Below are 12,104 nucleotides of genomic sequence, written 5' to 3' on the forward strand. Positions count from 1 at the left end.
TCTCCCTTCCCCTCTCCTCTCCCCTCCTTCCTCCTTCTTCCTCCCTTCTTGTTGTTGATACGAACACACCTGAAGCTGAGTTATACTGAAGCAGACCATCGTCCATCAAGGTCAGCCTTGCCTCCTCTGACTGGCAGTGGCTCACATCACCTGGCACCTGATCCTTACTGGAGATGCTGGGGATTGAACCTAGGACCTCCTGCACGCCAAGCAGGGACCCTTCCACTGAGCCACAGCCCCTCTTACTCCAGCTAAACTCATTCGGTCGCATCTCCTTGTGCAAGCTACATGATGGCAACACAGAAGAGACCACAGGGACGGAGTGGGACATTAAAGCAGCCCTGGAGCAAGTGGATCCCGGTACTCCCTGCAGGCCGGATACCTGTGGCCGTCCTCGCCGCTGCCCAGGTCTGAGCCAGGCAGCCCCTGCGATGTCTCCAACCCCACCGGGACTGGCTTGGTTGCACTGGCTCCAGATCAGGAGCGGCCTTCCCCAGAAAGTTCCCTCTGAGGAAAGGCTGGAGAGTCTGGGACTTTTCAGTTTAGAAAGGGGATTATTAAGGGGGGGGGGGGACGGACACGATAGAGGCTTATAAAATTATGCATGGGGTGGAGAGACTGGACAAAGAGAACTTGTTCTCCATCTCCCCAAATACTGGAACTCGAGGGCATCCAATGACGCTGATAGGCAGTAGGTTCAGGACGGACAAAAGGGAATACTACTTTTCACAGAGAGGGATTAAAGTGTGGAATTTGCTGCCAGGGATGTCGTGAGGGCCACTGGAATGAACAGCTTTAAAGGGGGGATTGGATAGATTCATGGAGGATAAGTCGATCAGTGGCTACTAGCCATGGTAACTGAGGGGAACCTCTGCCTGTGAATCCCAGAGACAGGAGGCAACATGAGGGGAAGGCTGGGGGGTTGAACCTGCAACCTTCCGGGCACAAAGCAGACATCCTCCTGCTGAGCCACAGCTCCTCCCCTTGTTGTGTGCTGCCTTGAGTTATCAGCTTCCTGCTCAAATGTTTGCTTTCTTTGGTCTGTGGGAAAACATCATTGCCCTCTGACAATAGGGACAATACAGCCAGCGTTTTTCTCTTGTAGGACTTTCTGTAGCCTTTTATATGCTGCCAAGAGACTGCTTTTTGTTTGTTGATTGTTGTATATTATTCTCATTCATTCTCTCTCTGCTTTTTTTTTAGAGAGCCACCATGGTGTAGTGGTTAAGAGCGGCGGGCTCTAATCTGGAGAACCGGGTTCGATTCCACACTCCTCCACATGAAGCCAGCTGGGTGACCTTGGGTCATTCGCAGCTCTCTCAGAGCTCTTTCAGCACCCCAAAATAAGTCTAGCTCGCCACCTAGTGGTGCATAATGCTAAAAAGAGCTAGTACTCGAGGCAGCCAGACAGTCTTAGGATCTCCTGGCTATACCACACACAACCCCATACGATAGTTATTAATTATTCTCTGCTTTTACTGCCAATGCCATTTCCCTGCTTTAACTGCGTCTTTCATGCATTTTCATCACGGTTTTTATTGTTCCGAAGAAGACATTGGCAGCAACTTCCCATGGGTGTCTTTTTTTAATTGTTCCGAAGAAGACGCTGGAAGCAACTTCCCATGGGTGTCTTTTTTTAATTGTTTCAAAGAAAACATTGGAAGCGGCTTCCCCACGGGTATCTTTCCCCCCCTCCTTCAGCAGAAAGCTCAAAGTAGAAATATTTCAAATAATACATTTGCGGCTTCTCTCCCATTAGGACTTTTCCGCTGTACCTTCTGCGAGACCGAAGTGGAGGAAGACGAGTCGGCCATGCCCAAAAAGGATGCCCGAACCCTGGTGGCCCGGTTTAACGAGCAGATCGAGCCGATCTATGCCCTGCTGCGCGAGACAGAGGACGTCAACCTGGCCTACGAGATCCTGGAACCGGAGCCCATGGAGATCCTTGCCCTGAAGCAGAGGTGGGGCGGGACTAGGGTTGCCAGGTCCTCCTTGGATACTGAGGGGGGTGGGAGGGGAAGGATTGTCAGCTCCGGGTTGGGAAATCCCCAGAGGTTTTGGGGGTGGAGCCTAGGGAGGGTAGTGGGAGGGGCCTCAGCAGGGTATCGTGCCATAGTGTCACGATTGCGCTGGCGGGCCAGGCAAGGCATGGAATGTCCAAAACACAGTCCGGGGTCATGGCACCAGATGAGACAGAGTAATGTGAGCAGAGTCCAAAATACCAAGTCAAAACACAGTCTAGGGTTACCGGAGATTGCAAGCAGATTTCAGAAGCCGAAAGCCGTTCGTCAAAAGTCAGGATACACAGTCCGAAGTCAGGGAGCCGGGAAACGTCACACAAGCCAAAGTCAGGAGCCGGGAAGTCAGAATGAAAACCAGGAGACAGGAATGCAGGATCCGGGGTGCAGCGATTCTTCTATGCGATTAGTTGCCAGCACGAGTTGGGAATCTGAGAGAGACGCCTAAAAAGCCCGGTCGGCTTGTTAGCCAATTTCCAGCTGCTAACAGGGTCCTGGCTCCGGTCAGTACTCTGGGCTTAGAGGACACCGACCTCGCATGCACGCCTCCTTACGCCGGGTTGCCATATCCCGTCGCCTCTGATCGCACAAACGAGCCACCAGTGCAGGGGAAATCAGGAGGCGTGGTTCTTGTGCTTGGCTCTGCCGGCGCGGCTCCAGGTGTAAACTCTCCTCGTAGCTGGTGCTCATCCTCCACAAGACTTAGGTCTGGTGATTCAAGGGGTGCAGGGAGCTCACCCTCAGACGTTGAGGGCGCAGAATCCCCGGGGTCAGGGTCTACGGGGTCGGGCTGCACAGCACTCACACATAGAGCCCACCTTCCAAAGCATCCATTTTCTCCAGGGGAACTGATCTCTGTCGTTTGGAGATAAGTTGTCATTCCAGGGGATCCCCGGGACCCACGTGGAGGCCGGCATCCCTAGCTGGGACAGAGATCCAGGGCTGACGTTTGCCGTCCTTCTCTTTATTATTTATTCATTTTAAAATTTATTCTAGGACATTTATATCTTGCCTTTCTGCCCTCACAAGGGTCACCGAAGAAGCTGGCAAATCAGAACACACATCATAAAAACACGTCTTAAAAAAAACCCATTAAAACCAACCAGAGCAACAGCAGTGGATGTCAGCTAGCTGCCATGCTTTCTTTGTTTACCTTCATCCCCGACCCTTGCGCACGCGCGCATGCTTGCTTTGCTTTGCTGACATGGGTAACTTAAGGGAGGCTCGCTTTCATCCGTGTCTGGCTCAACCAGACAGCGCTATCAGCGCAGCCTTGACGAGAAGGGTCAGAATCCGTAGCCGGAATTTTGAGGCTTGTGGGGCAAGTTGTTTCCTGATGGGGCTGAACTTACCGGTCCAGCTCTAGGCATCTTTGCAGTGGGGCTCTCATTTTGACACCTCTGCTGTCAAATCTATGTGGACGTGTAGTTGTGAGCCTGAACCCCGGCAGCCGTCTCCCCTAGACCCTTAATACTTTAAAGATAGATGGTGGGGGGGAAGAAACGCGGTCTTAAGGAACTGAGTTGCAAGCCTCTTAAAGTCACCCACCAGAGGGCCAAAGTTCCCTTCCTCCCTTACCTCTGCTAACCCTCACCTATCTTTCCATTCCCTGCCGGAGTGGACAAATGCCTCTGGAAAGGCCTGGGAAACCAAGGCACCCCCTTCTGAGAGCTCACCCCTTTCCCCAGCCAGGACTGAACGGCACAGGTCGGTCCTCTTCCGTCTCCTGTTCCTTACTCACTAGGGGGACTCCAACCAAGCCCTGTGGGGCTGCCCCTTTCAGAAAGGGGGCAGAGCCCCGAATAGCCCCACTGTAGCTACCCGCCTGCACATCATGAAAACATTTAAAACAGCTTCGCAAACATACAGAGAGATAAAAACCAACAGTGAATGTTTTTTTAAAAAAAATTAAACATGGGTCAGGAAAGATGGTCACTGAGGGAATGCCACACGAAACAATAAGTCTTCACGTGCTGGCAGAAGACAGCAACAGAAGGGGAGAGATGAGTCTCCCTGGGCGAGAGTTCCAGAGGTTTGGTGCCACGACTGAGAAGGCCTTCTCCTGGGTTGTCACCTGCTTAATCTCAGCAAAGAGGCCCCCCCCAAAGTGGCCCATAAGGGAGCAGTGGCCCTTCAAGTATGCTGGTCCCAAACATAAGAGAACATAAGAGAAGCCAATGTTGGATCAGGCCAGTGGCCCATCCAGTCCAACACTCTGTGTCACACAGTGGCCAAAAATACCAGGGGCCATCAGGACGTCCAGCATTTGGGCCGGGACACTAGAAGCCCTCCCACTGTTGCCCCCCCTCCACCAAGCACCAAGAAGACAGAGCATCCCTTGCCCCAGACCGAGAGTTCCTATCTATACCTTAAGAACATAAGAGAAGCCAATGTTGGATCAGGCCAATGGCCCATCCAGTCCCACACTCTGTCACACAGTGGCCAAAAATACCAGGGGCCATCAGGAGGTCCAGCAGTGGGACCGGGACACTAGAAGCCCTCCCCCCCAAGCACCAAGAAGACCGAGCATCCCTTGCCCCAGACTCAGAGTTCCTATCTATACCTTAAGAACATAAGAGAAGCCAATGTTGGATCAGGCCAATGGCTGCCTTGGAGGCAGAGAAAATCCTGCCAGGCGATACAGAATAAGTGCCCACCAGGCTTTTTAACTATTCGAAAGGCTTTTCTGCAGAGAGGGGACTGGGGAGCGGCTGACCTGTCTGGCTCAGAGGCAGGGGGCTCTGTCTTCCAAGAAGGTGTAGACCAGCTTCTTGGGTTGTGCCTGGAAACGAACTGGGAGGAGGGGGAAGAGATTGGATTTATACCCCGCCCTTCACTACCTGAAGGAGTCTCAGAGCGGCTTACAATCTTTTTTCCCTTCCCCTCCCCACAACAGGCAACTTGCTAAGTGGGTGGGGCTGAGAGAGCTCTCTCGAGAACTGCTCTTGAGAGAACACCTCTGAGAGACCGTGTGACTGACTCAAGGTCACACCAGCAGCTGCAGGTGGAGGAGTGGGGAATCAAACCGGGGTGGAGGAGCAGGGAATCAAACCTGCCCCAGTGCATGCACAGAAATGCCCCACTGCCTTGGAGGCAGAGGAAATCCTGCCAGGCGATACAGAGTAAGTGCCACCGGGCTTTTTAACTATTCGAAAGGCTTTTCGGCAGAGAGGGGATTGGGGAGCGGCTGACCTGTCTGGCTCAGAGGCAGGGGGCTCTGTCTTCCAACAGGGGGGTCTGCAACAGAAGATGATCCATGTTGTCTTGTGTAAATCTTTCCAGTTTGGATCCATCGATCCTGCCTTACTGGCCGAACACAGAAACAGCTGTGCGTCTGGCCAGTGTCACCGGCTCGCCTCTGTGAAGCTTCTGGAGATAACAAACAATGATCACGCAGCAGCAGCAAATATGCTTTCTAAATGTAATAATAATGCCGCGTCCCCCGGTGACATGTTTTGCACACGCATGCACAAAAAGCAGTGCTGTTGCTGCTGTTTTCTTGGTCATTTCTATTCCGAAATGATGTGTAGAATGATAACCAGTTAAGGAGGTAGATCCAGATGGGTAGCCGTGTTAGTCTATCTGTAGCAGCCAAAAAGAGCAGGGAGTCCGGTAGCGCCTTAAAGACGAACCAGATTTGTGGCACAGTATGAGCTCCCGTGAGTCACCATATCTGAAGAAGTGACTCGGGAAAGCTCCTCCCCTGCCACCAATTTTATTCGTCTTTAAGGTGCCATGGGACTCTGGCTCTTTTCTACAGTTAAGGAGGTGACCTGCTTAAAATGTTTTCACCAGACTCCAACAAGTCCCATAGCAAGATGGTAGCAACTGTATTCCTGTAAATATCTGGGTGTTTATGAGCCAAAGATTCTTAATGAGCTTTGAATGTAGGTGAAGCAAATGTAGGCTCTTCTTCAGGAGAAAGGTGAAGCAAATGTACATAAATTCTATGTACTAAATGTACATAGGAGAGAAAGGTGTCATTTCCCCAGAAAGCACTTTTCTGGGGGCATCTTTGGGGGGGGCATAACTCAGATCCTGTAAATCTAATCCTCACCAAACATGGCGGGCAGGTAGAGGAGAGTTAGCTGGAGATCCTCTGCAAGTTTGGTGTCTCTAGCACACCGGGGGGCTGTTCTACTGGGTTACGAACCTCACAAACTGAACCGGTTCATTTAACGGCTAAGATTTCGTGACGGTTGATGGTTTGCCAACCGAACCACGTTTTCCTGGTTCATACACATCCCTAGTGATGATAACGCTTAGCATTTATAATACTTCGCCTTTAGAGTCTCCAGAGTGTTCCAAACATGTAATCGGTACAATAGACCTGTAATGCTGGTCACTGGTATTGTCCTTGTTGCAGAGGGGGAGGAGTCTGGGGTAGAGGGAGGTGGTTGCCGAAGGCCAGGTGTTATTTGAACTGGAGGCTTTCAGATTCCTAACTTAGTCATTTATTTATTTTATTTTGAGATTTCTATTCTGCCCTCTCCAAAGCAGGCTCAGGGCGGATCACAAAAACCGAGTGCAAGACTTGTTACAATAAAAATCACTTGAAAATCATTAAACAATAAACATTAAAATTGTACAGGTAGTGACAATTTCATATAAATGTGTTGGGGCCACAAGGTGGAATCAAATGAGCACTTTCGGTGGGTTGGGAACTAGAGCAGGGAGGCCAACTGAGACGGACACTTTGCTACCCTTGCTTGGTACCATAAGCTCTCTAACCGCCATTTTTATCCTACAGTGCTGTTGACATTTTGTGATAAATTGATGCCAATAGCGGAAATCACCATAATGTTCAAATTAGTGACCCTGTCAAGAGGTCTACAAGGGGTGGTGGATCATATTCAGTAGGTCTGAGGATAACTGGTGTCAGGGTTTGGATTATTTGAAGCTGTTTGGTGTGAGAGCCAGTTTGGTGTAGTGGTTAAGTGCGCGGACTCTAATCTGGGAGAACCGGGTTTGATTCCCCACTCCTCCACTTGTAGCTGCTGAATGATCTTGGGCAAGCCATAGTTTTGGTCAGAGCTGTTCTCTCAAGGACGGCTCTGGAAAGAGCTCTCTCAGCCCCGCCTACCTCACATGGTGTCTGTTGTGGGGAGGGGAAGAGAAGGGAGTTTGTAAGCTGCTCTGAGACTCCGAGTGAAGGGCAGGGTATAAATCCAGTTTCTTCTTCTTCTCCTCCTCCTCCTCTCCCTTGGTTTGACAAGCATCTTTGTTTTTATGACGGCTTGCAGCAAGGAACGAGCCGCCAGTGCCGCAGGAATGGGCGTTCTGCCAAGCGGGCAGCATAGGGAGGCTTGGACCACCAAGGGGCCCTCTTATGAGGACTTGTACACCCAGAACGTTGTCATCAGCATGGAGGACCAGGAGGATGCACATCAGACGGCCAATGATGGGAAGCCGCCCCGAGAAAGGCCGGTCTGGCTGCGTGAGAGCACCGTACAGGGAGCTTATGATCCTGATGACGTCAAAGAAGGTAAGGAGGGGAAAGCAGGAGGGCCATTGCAAAGCTATCTGAACTGGACTGAGGGCCTCCCTGAAGAAGGCAGACTGTGCGGCACATCCCAGCGTGTACAAACAGCCCCTGGGGCTTTGTGTTTGCTCTTATGTATAAAGCAGCATCTGATATCTCTAGCAGTGGTGTGATAAAGCCACTAATGGCCTTGTCATAGGGCTTGTCGTTGGCTTGGATCCCACAACTTGCAAATGAAAATATAAACATAAATGGACAGAGTGCAGTTCTGCTTGCACAAGATGTTGTGAAATGTTTATGTCTTCTCTCTCTCTCTCTCTCTCTCTCTCTCTCTCTCTCTCTCTCAGCAGTCAGAAATTGGTTGCCACAAGATCTTGGTGCAAGCAGAAATGTAAGCAAGGATACAATAAGACTAACTTAGCGAAGGTGGTGGCTGCAGTCTTTTTCTTATGTTTCTGCAAGAGCTCTAGCGCAAGCGGAAATGTGCTAGATCCAGCCTGTTGCTCATAATTCAAAGTTTTTATGACACTGGGCACCCTTAAACTCTTACTCTGTTCACAATGAATAAAGAAACAAGGGTGACCCTGACTTCCCGTGTTCCCACCTGCATAGTGGGCATGGGTTGGGCCCGACAGACAGCCAACGGCACTCCTGCTTCACTGATTAACGGTCCGACTCCCATCTGGAGCCCAGCGATCAAATCATCTTTATGGAACTGTCACGCCGTTACTTAGGCAACATGCTGTTGCATGCCCGCCCCCACACTTAAATTCCCGAGTGGCATTGCAAGAACATGCATGTGCCAAAGCAGTCAGAGCTGGTTTAGAACTCTCAGAATTGGCAGAGCCGGTTCATAATTCATGGTCTGGGTATGACATGCCTCTCGCTAATCTTAGGCATGGGCAAAGGCCTAGTGTTTAGTGGTAGTGCAACTTCCCTGTCTCCCCCCTGTGCTACTGCAGCCCCCTGAAACCCTCTCCCTGGGGGATGGGCATCACCCCTGAATAGCTTCGGAAGGGGGGATCAGCTGAAATTAACCCCCCCCCTTGTGTGGGCAAAAATTTGAGTCTGGCTCCAATCCCTTATCTGCTCATGGAAAGCTTGCATGCTAGAGAAAAGTCTAAGCCAGGTGCTTCTCTCCAGCGTGCTTGTTTCCCTTTAAATAAATAAATAAATTATTTTTTAATTTCATTTTTTATTTTATTATTCAGTCACACAACAGATGCATATAACTGCACATTAAGAAAACATAACAGACGGGGAGACACCAAAAACTCAAATACAAATGAAATCGGAATAATAAGACCAAGAGAAGGAAAGGAATGTCATTTATTTAGAATATTTTTAGGCTGCCGTTTCAGAGGACTGCTCAAGGCAGCTTACTGTTAGAAACTCACAAACACATGAACCTGCCTTGTACTGAATCAGACTGTTGGGTCCATCAGGGTCGGTACTGTCTCCTCAGACTGGCAGTGGCTCTCCAGGGTCTCAGGCAGAGAGGTCTTTCCCATCACATCTACTGCCTGGTCCTTTTAACTGGAGATGCCGGGGACTGAACCCCAGACCTTCTGCATGCCAAGCAGATGCTCTACCACTCAGCCACAGCCCCCTCCCCAAGCAGAAGTTTGTTTTCCTCTGTACAGGAATCTTGGGGGAAGGGGTGGGAGGGTGGAAAGGCATTCAACCACTCTGCTGGCTGAGATGTCGGAATGGGGTGAGAACTGGGCTGCGGGGGAGAGGAGGTTCCGTGGCTCAGGAGCCCTCACTCAAACACTTACCAGTGATTTTCCAGACACAGTTTGCCATATCAATAAAACCAAGTGCTGAGAACTAGGTCCTGGAAGACAATACGGAGCTCAGCACTGATGCTGGAGCTCTGGTGTCATGGGCGCCCAATGGGCCACTCCCATTCCAGCACTGCTGTTGGGGGAAATTCTCATTGGTCCAAATTATAAATCTGCATCTCTGCCGTGGTTTGTCCTGTTGTTTCCTTCATTTGTTTTACTCATGCACCTACAGGTGGCCGAGGCTCAGATATGTTCCAGGAAGGGGAGGAGAGTCAAGGTGCCCTGGACAATAACGAGGAAGTGATGCGCGCGCTGCTCATCCATGAGAAGAAAACCCCCTCTGCCTCCGTCGGCGCCCTGGGTGGAGCGCCCCCTTTATCGAGCACCAATGCCAGTGACTCCGAGAGTGAGACGAGCGAATCGGATGAAGACTCCCCTCCCCGAGCAGCTGCTGCCACAGGGACACTCTTCGGCCTGGTGGAGGAAGATGATGACGATGAGTTTGAGGTGGTGACTGAGGACCCCACTGTCACAGTGGCCGGGCGCCCGTTCTCGTACAGCCAGGTGACTCAGCGACCAGAACTGGTGGCCCAGATGACTCCCGATGAGAAGGACCTCTACATCACTATGGGTCAGCGCATGTTTGAAGACATGTTTGATTAGCTTCCTTGTGCCTCTGCAACGTCTGCGGATGACTGTCAACGGGAAATTCAGGGAGGAAGCGAACCGGCGAATTCTACCTTCCCCTTCTCAAGCAATTCAGTCACTCTAGAGATGAGGGGGGAAAGGGGGTCAGAGGACTAGACTTGACGTGGCAGCCACATTATGTTCGTTTGCGTCTAAAGCAGAGAGTGGGAGCAGGGGTTTACTTTTTACACGGAGAGGAGCCTGCGGGGGAGGAGATCCAAGGCCTCCCCTTTGTCTGTGCTCTCATGGTTTCAAGCCGCTTTCTCCTTGTCTTGGGAAGAGAAGCAGTCCAAGGACAACGAGGGGGTAGTGTGAGACTCCCTCTTCTGCGTCCTCTTTTTCAGGCAGACAATACACCACCACCCACATAAGTATCCGTGAGCGGAGCTGTACACAATGAATACGTGTCTAGTTCCAAGCGTGGGAGACCTCGCCGCCGTTCGTCACCGGCGGGTTTCCAATCCTGTTTGTGATCTCGTGTTATGACCTTGTACTTTTGTTTTCGGCTCACCCTGGAAAAATCTGGATGCTCTTTGTTTACCCGTTTGGAAGAAAAATGGTTGAAGGAGTCAATTCCTCTAGCGTTCATTGCATTCTAAGATAGTAGCCCCTCTAAAGTGATAGCCTGAAGGCAATCTCTTTGTAGCCGTCATGCAGGGGGATTTTGATTTGTGACGGCCTGAGGACAAGAAGGACTTAAGTGTCCCTCCCTCATGCATCCTTTTCTTCCCCAATGTGTATATGCGATAGTAGCCACAGAGAACATAGTAGCAATCATGGTAACTGGTGGCTGTCTGGCCCAGCACGGTTTGCAAATTGTTCCTTAGAGATAAAGAGGAATTTGGGACAGATATTTTGCATTTTGCAGGAAAGGAGAGAAATTGCCCAGAGACCATATTCCCAGCATTTCCATGGTCTTGTAAAACTCTCCTTTAGGAAAAACAAAACAAAACCACTCTCTTACAGATAACCGTTTCCTTGCTTCCACAAACAAATTTCTGTCCTTTCATCTAATCTAATTACTTGTAATGGGTTAATTTTCAAATGAGAACACTTTGGTTGCAAAACGTCGCTCTGCTTTGTTTTCCCTACCTCGTCTCGTAGGTGTCGCGTGCATAGGGTTCCTGCCACGCTCGGTGTCTCAGGATCGAGCCCCCGCTTGATCCCCAGAATGAGTGAACCAGAGCTCTCAAGCCGGTTTCTTCCCACCCTGATAAATCTCTTGCATTGAACGAGCAGAACCGGAGAAGGCCAAGATGGCGGCCGGAACGAGATCTCTCGTTCCTGGCCTCTGCCTAAGCCGGGGTTAGCGCCAACATCAAGGTCATTGTTTTGTTTTGTTTGGGGGAAGACGGAGTCTTATTTCAGTGCAAACGAACACGGGTTTTATTTTATTTTTTAAATAAGAAAATTATGCAGAGGTTTGTCGGATCCCCAGGTTTAGCCTGGCGCTGTCTTGTTGAATATTTCCAGCTGTGCCTAAGCAAACAGATTCCATTTTGTAATTGTAACCTTTTAAAAATGTACAGCTTTTTAAAAAAATCATCGTCCCCTCCCCCTTATCTGGCATCACAGAACAGTAAACCGCTGGTTTGCTGCGCACTCGTATTTCACACGCATCCCTCTTTCATTTTCCAGGATGGTACAAATTGTTAGGCAAAGCCGACCTTGTTAGGCCGAGCAAGTTGACTGCGTTTTTGTTTTGTTAGGCCCGTGCAGTTTCTTTTGTGGTTTTTATTTTCAGATGCTTCGCCGTTCATCTTTTAAAAACAAATAACTGTGTCAGAATTTGTTTCTTGGATATTAAAATAAAGGAGGATGAAAGAACACAAAGTTTCCATCCGAGGCCATTTTTAACCTGCTAATAGAATGGACTGGCTTTTTAAAAAAACGTTTGTAGATAATGCCTGCCCCTGTAGATAAAGACCCAAGCCCCTGTATTTGAATGATGCCCAGGTGTGGCACGGAGGGGCAGGAAAAGGGCACGGTGCCATTAAGGGCATCCCAGGGAGGCATAACTGAGGGCCACGGGCCAGTAGCTTGAGTATGGCCAAAAGGGCACTGGCTGGGAAGAGGCTGGCTGTTAGGGGCTGGAGCCGCTTGGTCCGGGGGGGGGGGGGGGGGTTTGGG

General features: G+C 50.3%; 1 protein-coding gene across 1 annotated transcript; it reads left to right on the forward strand.

Annotated features, from left to right (window-relative positions):
• Window positions 1-251: 251 nt before the first annotated feature.
• Window positions 252-11,796, forward strand: LOC107119253 (general transcription factor IIE subunit 1-like; the record flags this gene model as incomplete). The annotated part of the gene is made up of 4 exons (XM_015421719.1): window positions 252-360; window positions 1,760-1,961; window positions 7,262-7,503; window positions 9,520-11,796. Coding segments are annotated over 4 exons (984 nt in total), but the record flags the coding sequence as incomplete, so codon positions are not given.
• Window positions 11,797-12,104: the final 308 nt, after the last annotated feature.

This window comes from Gekko japonicus, unplaced genomic scaffold (genome assembly GCF_001447785.1).
Source record: "Gekko japonicus isolate JY-2015 unplaced genomic scaffold, Gekko_japonicus_V1.1 scaffold3278, whole genome shotgun sequence".
Classification (NCBI taxonomy): domain Eukaryota; kingdom Metazoa; phylum Chordata; class Lepidosauria; order Squamata; family Gekkonidae; genus Gekko; species Gekko japonicus.